This window comes from Ixodes scapularis, unplaced genomic scaffold, assembly GCF_016920785.2.
Source record: "Ixodes scapularis isolate PalLabHiFi unplaced genomic scaffold, ASM1692078v2 PGA_scaffold0__279_contigs__length_252992795, whole genome shotgun sequence".
Classification (NCBI taxonomy): Eukaryota; Metazoa; Arthropoda; class Arachnida; order Ixodida; family Ixodidae; genus Ixodes; species Ixodes scapularis.
In genome coordinates, this window is record NW_024609835.1 from 100,458,594 (window position 1) to 100,468,281 (window position 9,688).

At 46.3% G+C, this 9,688-nt stretch overlaps 1 protein-coding gene across 1 annotated transcript in view; it reads left to right on the forward strand.

Moving 5' to 3' along the window:
* LOC121046024 (serine protease 33-like) overlaps positions 1 to 9,445 on the forward strand; it is a 62,026-nt gene extending 52,581 nt beyond the window's left edge. Inside the window, exon 6 of the mRNA XM_040499633.2 lies at positions 9,234 to 9,445. Coding sequence (XP_040355567.2) covers positions 9,234 to 9,398 — 165 coding nt within the window. The 3' untranslated portion in view covers positions 9,399 to 9,445. The remainder of the gene's footprint in view (positions 1 to 9,233) is intronic.
* Positions 9,446 to 9,688: the final 243 nt, after the last annotated feature.

Below are 9,688 nucleotides of genomic sequence, written 5' to 3' on the forward strand. Positions count from 1 at the left end.
TGGCGGGCGCAGCGCGAACAATGTGGTGAAAGGAGGAAACTCTCAGCTGTGTCCGTCCATACCCCGTCCGGCTCGTCCCCCTCTCCCTCCGGCTTTTGGCGGCTGTTCGCGGTAGCAGATAGAGCTGACGGCTTTGCAGACCTAGGATAGATGACGCCACTACAACTCCGTGTAGTAGAAGTTTTGTCGATGATATATATCAGGTTTTTGAAGCATTTATATTTATGTTGGAACGACGAGATTTTCAGAAAAGTTACCTTTTATCGGTCAGGTATTCGCTTCACTTGATATCTTTATACACGACCCCAATTGACGTCCTGCCACGTGGTTCTCATGGCCGCCGCTCGCGGCTGCAGATCGGGAAATATTCTAATTTTTGACTCGCGATTATGCGACAGAATCGCAGCATTTCTAAGGAGGGAGGTGTGTTTACTGTCATTTGTGACAATATAAACAATGTCAAAAGTAGAACATGCAAATTCTTTCAACGCTAAAATCGTTGCAGAGCTCCTTTAAAGTTGCTTTTGCAACTTTGAAGAACATTTGAAAGTCAACCGATTATAAAGCTAGCCATTATAAATGACCTCATAAAAGTTGCCCTCTATAGCTAACACCTATAGCTATATGAAACATTAAAAGTGATTTTTGGAATCGTTGCAAGGCAAATCTTTTCTATATTGGTGCCACCTGCAAGTTGCGTGCGGGGTTATATTATTTACACTCAAGCATCGATTTATTTAAACTTTCCTAATGTGTTCGCTCACTCAGATTCTGGGATTCTATTTTTCCCCAAAGTCCTCAGTGAGGCAAAAACCCACTCCGTAACTCGCCTGTTGCAAAATGTGGGTTTCGACTCACCTTGGTGATCGGTGTGAGGTAACACCCACCCCTTAGTCCGCTGCTCTGGTGGCTACGGCCGGGTCCGTCCGTTGACTGCGTGAGGCTCTGTTGGACGGGAGACCACACAAAACACAGGGATACCTTAGAACGTGTATTTGGCTTTCGCCACACGCTTTGCCGATAGGCGGTACATAAGAGAGGAAAAAGGTCGGCGCTGCCTTATTTGACAGTATCGCCTGGAGAGGCGGTCCGTACTGCCATAACTGGCAAGATCACGAAAAAGGGGGAGCAGTAAAACAACGATGAATGCTCGGTCGAGCGTAGCTCACCCTAGCCAAGAGCCCCGGCTACAGGTTGTGGTTGGTTCATGTAGCCTAGGGGAAATGGACGCGCCCGGGTAGGCCAGTAGAAGTTTACTCGAAAACGGGACGCGTCCATAATCACTCCCAAGGGTGTGCCGGCGACACATTCACCTTACGTGGGCGGAGAAAAGCCGTCCCTTTCGGGGAATACAGCCTCGGTTCCTCGTATCCGGGTAGCCACCGCCATTGGTCGCGACGACTCCAACGGCCTGTTTTGAAGCTAAGTCTGGATATGGATATAGGGAACCCCATGGTTTGCACAACATATGTCCAGTACATTTATCCGTATTAAGAAAGCATTCAATGCAATTTCAAACGAACCCATTATTAGTCAGCTTACAAGTCTCAGCGTTGCAGGCCGAGCTCTGGAATTCGTACGCGCCTTTCTTACACGAAGGTCTATGCACGTACGCCTAGATGGAATTTGAAGTTCTCAACGTACGGTAACCCAAGGCTTTCCCCAGGGCAGTGTTATAAGCCCTCTCTCATTTAACGCTGCTATGGCAGCCCTGCCAGAGGCTCTTCGACGTATGAAGTCCACGGGACCAGTCATTAACATCGCAGTATACGCTGACGACGTGGCCCTCTGGACTACCGCCCCGACTAAGATATATAGCAAGATGCAACAAGCCCTTCAGGACGGATTGACTGTAATTGTAGATGAAATCTCTAGTCTAGGCCTTACGCTCTCCGCCTCCAAAAACAGCTGCCCTTGAACGTCACCTAACGGCTAGAGCATCGATCAACAGAATATACACAACTAACGGAACAGACGTAGCACGTGTCCGGACGTACTCCTATCTGGGGTTTCTTCTAGATGACCGCATCTCCTGGAAGCCTGCAGTCAAGACAACGCTGATGAGATTTCGCTGTTATTTTAACGCCATTCGAATGATCATGGGCAGCAGGTGGGGAATGTCTCAGGTCATGATGCTACATATATACAGGGGCCTCATTCTCTCGAGACTATTATACGCCTTGCAGCTGATTCATGTGAGCAATGCGAAGTCTGCAGCCATTCAGGCCCTGCAAAGGATTGCAGTTCGCTTCTGTCTGGGTTTACCGAGATACTCCCCGAAAATTCCAACGCTGATTGAAACGAGAATTAACCTTGTCGACAACCACGGCAGAGAGCTGACAGTTCGCTACATCACAAGGCAAACATCCTGCCGGTCAACAGGGCCCTCAATCTCACCACGGATCTCTCGCTAGACACTTCGAAGGAATTGTGGGCACCTTAAATTCTATCTCCCCGGCACCACCACCTTATGCCTCGCCGCTGAACATCAGTGAATCTATTCTGGAACTCAGAAGCAAGCGCTTCACAGCCCAAGTTGTCGCTCGGACCCTCGCAGAATACCGGATCGAGGTAGATTTCCTAAAATGGATGCAGGTATATACCGACGGCTCCGTACTTCATAGCCGCTAATCATCCACTGAAGCAGTTTTTATACCGGAACTAAAAATGGCCAAATGAAGGAAACAGAGCTTCCACACTACATCTACCACTGCCGAACACGCCGGGCTTTGGCTAGGCCTTGACATCCTCGACATTATCCCTCACAGTAAAATGGCAGTTTTCCTCACAGATTCCAGAATCGCTTTACAACTTCTCAATAGCCTTGAAGACGCCCCACAATATGCCAGATACATTGGACACATGACAAGAAACTTAGAGTCTAAAGGATGGCAAATAACATACCAATGGCTGCCATCGCACGTCGGTAGCTCGGGCAATGAAACAGTCGATCGTCTCGCTAATGCAGCTGACAACATTAATGTACCAACACTTGTTATACCAAAGATTTACGAGTTCAGACTTATTATATTCACAAAGAAAGAGAGAAACTACATCCGGACACGCGCGTCTTTACCTGGAAGCCACCCGCACGCGTGCCTCCAAAGCTGTCCCAAGCCTCCGCTTCTCTACTGCACAGACTTCGCACTGGTTGTGCCTTTACTGCAAAAGCCCTACACCGTATGGACCCAACAATAAACCCAAACTGTCCATCCTGTGATGTTCTCGAGGACCAGGTCCATCTCCTCTGGACCTGCCCTACTCTAGCGGACAAAAGAAAATCGTTTCTCGACGGCCTGCGGCAACAAGGCGTAGCAAGTGCTACAATACAGGACACTCTTTTTCCCCCAGGTTCTGCGCGCGATGTCTCAAGAACATTCGCCGCACTTCTCAAGTTCTTGGAGGACACCAGTTTATTTGACCGCCTCTAACCCCGGTGTCTGGCATACACTGGGCGATGGCAACACATCAACAATCGAGTCACAAGAACTGCTGACCAATCGTTCCTTTTTTTTATTCTTTCTTCCTTTTCCCTTTTGATCACTTTTCATCCCATTATTTTCTCTGTTTTCTTTTCAATCCGTTCTTTTTCTTTACCTCTCTTCTTTCTTTAACTTTTTTCTGATCTCTTCTTTCATCCCCTTCCCTTCCCCGGAACTAACTCGCCCCCACCAAAAAAGTGGCCAACATGTTCCGGCTTTTCGCTACCCTCGACTAACTACTACTACTACGAATTTTATCCGGTAACCCGTATGAAAAGGAATAAAAATGTTTAAAAATCTCTGTAACGCGAATCTAGAGCTCAGCTATTGAGGAGAAGGAGGGGAGAGTATGCTCCTCCTTCATTCCTTCTCCCCTCCTCCTTTTCCCCCTCTCACCTCCTCCTCTCCTCCTGTTCCTCGTAACCTTCTCCTCTCCTTTTGCCGCTGAATTTGTTCATGGGTGACGTGACACGAAGTCGTGAGTTCATTTTCCCCGCGAAATTTATTGGAAAAACTGAATTGGTGTTGAGGTCAAGTCACGTCAAATTCCCCGCTAATTTTAGCGGGGAAAATTCCCCTCCTAAACTTAGGGGGAACATTTCCCCGCTAACTTTAGCGGGGAAACATCCCATAATGCAACGCGCGCGTTTACGCCGACGGCGACGCCGATGGCGACGCCGATGGCGACGCCGATGGCGACGCCGGTGAATTCGGAAACGGGCGCGAAGGCTGAACTCCAGGGGACGAATATGCTGCGAAAAATCGAGGAATTTCGCCCGGCGGCATTTGCTTTGCGCGTGGAATCAACACAGTGGCTGCTACGTCGCGTGTAAGTCGACCGTGCCGTCGGGCGACGTTCTTCAGCTATTCGTCGCATAAATCACTCCATGGAATTCAGCCTTAGAGCTGCGCTCTAAAAAAAAATCGGGTTGAAATTCGGAATTACCGCGCGGTGTTTAGTGCTTTCCTTAAAGGAGCTGTGGAACGATTTTAACGCTGAAAAGGTTTGCACGTTCTACTTTTGACAATGTTCACCTTATCAAAAGGACAGAAAACAGATCTCCTTCCTTCAAGACGTTGTGATTCTGCAACGTAACCGCGAGGCAATAATTAGAAATTTCTCGATCTGCAGCCGCGATCGGCGGCCATGAGAACCACGCGGCGTGACGTCAAAGGGGGACTTGTAATAAGATAGCAAGTTGTGCGAGTACTTGCTCAATAAAAGGTAATCTCTCTATAAAGCTTGTCATTCCAACATAGATATGAATGCTCCAAAAGCTTGGTATCATCGACAAAACTTTAATTATACAGAGGTTCAGTGACGCCATCTATCCGAGGTTAACGAACCCGGCAGCTCTATCTGATACCGCGAGGAGCTGCACGTGCACGTCCACGGCCGGACGCAGACGTGCACGTTGGCACCTTCCTCCTTTCGCCATGTTCACCGCGCTGAGCTAGCACGTGGTCACGTTGTTCGCGAGCGGGTGAGTTCTCGCTGCTTACTGATGGCGCAAGAGAGGAATCTTCACCGGAACCCCGCTCATTCCCGTTTGACGTCACAGCGGGAGTGACTCAGAAGATGGTGAAGGTGTTGGGAAATGCCAAAATCCTCAATCGTTTTTTTTTTTTTTTTTTTTAATTTACCAACTAGGGCATGCATGCAAAAGCGGTTTTTGTTCTTTACTTCTGGAGGGACGAGACACCAACTCCCACAATTATTTAGCAAAGCACTGAAATTTGTGCACAGCTCCTTTAAATTTCAGCGCTTTCCTTAAATAACTGTGGGAGTTGGTGTCTCGACTCTTCTGAAGTAAAGAACAAAAACTGAAAGACGTTTGCAAATCTGTATAATCCCAAACTAGAGCGCAGCTCTTGAGGAAGAGGGAAGGGTAAGAAGGAGAGGTTATTCACCTCCTTTCCTCCTCCTCGTCCTACTCTTCCCCCTCCTCCTTTCCGTCCACCCCTCCTCCTCCCGCTAAATTTAGCGGGGAAATCGGCGTCACGTGACCTCAACACCAATTCAGTTTCCCCGCTAAAGTTAGCGGGAAAAAAGACATCAGATTACTTGGCACGTCACCCATAAACAAATTATGGTTCTCCGCTGGATCTCGCGGGAAAATTTATGTCACGAGACACCAACACCAATTCGATTCCCAGCTAAATTTAGCGAAGAATTGAATTGGTATTAAGGTCGCCTGACCTGAATTTTCCGCTAAATCTAATGGAGGAACCGAAGTTCCCCACTAAATCTAGTGGAGAAACTGAATTTTCCCCCAAATTTAGCAGAGAATCGACTTTGTGTTTAAGTCATGTGACGTCAATTTTCCCCTCTAAATTTAGCGCGGTTACGCCGACGCCGACGATGACGCCGTGACACCCGGAATCGGGCGCCTGACAGGTGTGCTCTAAAAATTGGTTTTGCCTGCATGTTTTAGTTTTTAATTAAAAAAGGGCGAAGATTGAGTTTTTTTGGCACCTCAGAACTCCTTCATCACCTTCCGAGACACGTGCGCTGTGACGTAAAAGGAGGAAGCGCGGTGTTCCGCTGAAGTTCTCTCTCTAGCGCCATCAGTGAGCAGCAAGAATTCACCTGCTCACTACCACGTGACCGTGTGCTTGAGCGGTCTGTGCAGTACGATTAACATGGCGAAAGGAGAAAAGTGCCAACGTGCTCGTCCGGGTCCGTCCGTCCCTGTTCGGCTTCTATATAGGCTTCTAGCGGCTCCTCGCGGTAGCAGATAGAGCTGACGGTTTTATTGACCTCGGATAGATGGCGCCACCAAACCTCCGGAGTTGGTAGGCTGGCTTTGGGGCCACATTGCAAAGCGCCAAACCAGGGAGTACAAGGAGACATGGAATGGGCCTCATTTGAGAGCAGGGAAGCGGTGAGCAAGATAGAATTTGAGGATCGGCTCAGGCGAGTGGATGGGGACCAATGGGCATGAGAGGTTTTCATCTATTTATAGATGAGGAGTATAGACACAAAGTGGAGACAGTGCACTAGGAAATTAAGAGGAAAGTTTTTGGGCTATAGTGGCGTTACGGAAGAGAAGGTATAAGTTAAGAAGAAAGTTAAGGACACCGAAAGAGATCGGTGGCTAGAGGGAATGCGGACAAAGACGGCTCTGGAAAGCTATAGAATAAAGAAAACATTTATTGCAAAAGAAAGCATTTATGACAATTCTTGGGGAAGCTCATTGTAGTTTGAGGTGAGTACGGGTGTTCTGCGAACCAGAACACACAGAGCGAAGTACCAGGGAATGGATACTGCTTGTGGAGAGGAGGACGAGACGGCTGAGCACTTGATACTCTACTGTAAAGGGCTTCAACCTATTCCTACCGAAGACAAAATTAATTTAATGAAGTCATTGGGTTTTAGAGACAGCGAAGGAAAAGTGGATATCAAGACAGTAGAGTTTACCAAGGAAAGATTAAGTGGAATGGTGGCCGAAAGCGAGAGAAAACTAGGTATTTTCTTATTAACTAATGGCATTGATAGCAAGAGGGTTTTATAGCCTCACTTTCTTTGCAGTGCGGAGTGAATATAGTTTTCACATTTAAATATTTTAAGCTTAAGTGGTAAAACAAAATGGCTAGGCGGCGTAAGCTACAGCCCGATCCAAAGCGCTCAGCCGGATTCATCCACCCTTCCATCCATAATAAAAGGTTTGCAAATGATCATAGAGTTATTATAATGTATGCCAGGGATTCGCTAGTGTGCCGACGCAAATTCAGCAGACAGCAACCAGTCCAAAATTGACTTCCGGTAATGCATTTCTATGAAAAAAGTGAGTGCATTTTCTCCCTGCGCTAGATCATAAGAGAAAATGTCCCAGATAATTAGTACGTACCAGGTAGCTTGGAAAATTTCTCAGTCAGGACGACAAAATAATTGCTCAGTTACGGCGTTTTTCTTTCAAATTCATCTTATTAAAAACGGTGCTGAAACGGCTTCGTGCGGGTATTTATGTGCACTGTCGGACACTGTTAGCGCGAACACGCGCTTTTCAGCATGAGGCACGTGCCAAACGAAGGACATTTGGAAAACAAAGGGAAAGAGCAAGAGCTACGCAGTAACACTGGATCAGTAACTACTCGTGCATGTACGATCAAAATAAGTTGAAGCCACACAATATATTCAACTTTAAATAAGTAGTATCGCTTAATTTTTTCTGCTCTGAGCGTAGATGTTACATCTACGTTCAAAATAACACCCGCAAGCTGGAAATCTTTGAGAACAAGTTCCTGATAAAAGCTGCCCGGCAGACGAAACGATACAAAGAGACACTTTTTATAGCCCCCATGTACTTCATTCTCTACGTTTTGAATGTTTTTATCCGCTCATGCACAACGAGGTCATTTTCACATAGTGACAGGGCTGACATATTTTCAATATATAAGCATCACCGGAATGCTGGCAAGCCTTGAACACACTCTATACTCCTTTCGATTGTAATTTTGCTTTAAATCATCGCTTGTTTTACACACCTGTTGCGAAACACACGTTTGGGACTGAAATGTAGCAAAGTTAAACATCGTTGGTTGATGAAGAAAAATGCGGTAACTAAAACAATTACACTTTTACAATATTAATCAAGGTACATACTATCAGGTACGACTCAAATAACCGAAGTGCTCCGTGTTATTTTCGGGCGAAGAGACAAGATGAACTCGCGTTTTCTCATGGGAATGCACAGGAGCACCGCAAAAGTAAACTGGTTGCTGTCTGCTTCAATTTGCGCCACGGAAGTCGCATATACACAAGCGCCAGTTGAACCTCTACCGTACATTATAATAACACTATGCAGATGATAAGAGGTTTTTGACGCATTTATATTTTTGTTGGAACGTCAAGATCTATAGAACAAAAAACACCTTTTATTGAGCAGGTAATTGCATAACTCGCTTTTTTTTTACAAGTCCCCATTTGACGTCATGCCACGTGGTTCTCATGGCCGGCGTTCGTGGCTGCAGATCGGGAAATAGTCTATTTTGTGCCTAGCCATTACGCGGCGGAATCGCAACATTGTGAAGGAAGCTGTGTTTTTGCGTCCTTTGTGACAAGGTACGGAACAGAAGATGAAAAATTTTTGAACGGTAAAATCGTTGCACAGATTCTTTAAGACCTCTAGAGTAAGGTATGTGTGCGTGCATCTTCCGGTGATGGAATGGGCGAATCCTCCTCTTCCGCAATTTTTTGAAACTTGTTTTTGACCATGTAGCATTACGAAGTGAAACAGATTGTAATTTTAACACCACTGCAGTTAATTTTGAATTAATTGTTGATGTTGCGCGATGTTTACGATACTTAAAATATCCCTTTCACATTTCTTTGCCATACCCAGTTCGGTACATGCAGCTTGCAGCCATTTGTATCTCTTTTTGTCATATGTCTTCTCTTACATTTTAGTTTGTTAGTTCTTGGCCGAACAATAGTCTTGTCGGCGATAACAGGTGCTTTCCTGCCGGCTGCGAGACAAAAGTCCGCTCAACAATTCAGTGGTGTAATATACATGTTACATAGAATATGGGTCATGAACCGGTCAAAAGTTACGTTGTCGAGTTGAGTACATTATGACAAACGATATGCCTAACCACAAACCATCACATCATTGTCCGTGGCTTTTAGTAAATATTCTGCTGTTACCGAGCTCCTCGAGCGTCTCCGGGTAATGCATGAAAGCCTTTCTTGAGAACCTGGGATGCAGAATTTTAAGGCGCAGGTTTGTTTCTTTTTTTTTTTTTCTGCAGGGAGATTCTGGTGGCCCACTGATGGTGCGCGAGGGCAAGAAGTACGTTGTGATTGGCGTGGTCTCTGGGGGCATAGGATGCGGTCGTCCTCTGCTGCCCGGTCTCTACACCAGGATCGCTTCCTACATGCCCTGGATACTCAGCCACCTAAGAAACGACCGCTAGTTACACAAGTTGTCCATTTAATTTATGCTTGGAAGATGGTAATTACATTGTCGACTAAAAATTTCCCATCCCTGTAGCTTAAGAGCGTGCACACGCAATACTTTGTATCACATCAGTGTGGGCAGAAACCTATGGTATTGTGTTTTGTGTCGCTAATTTCTCCTGTGGAACAGGCGAATGAACAATCCAGGATGTCCCGTAATTCTGGAACTCCAACCGACAAAAAAAAACGAAGTTTGTGCGGATGTTCTATGGCAACACAGTATATATTTCGTCAAGCCTTCATCCCT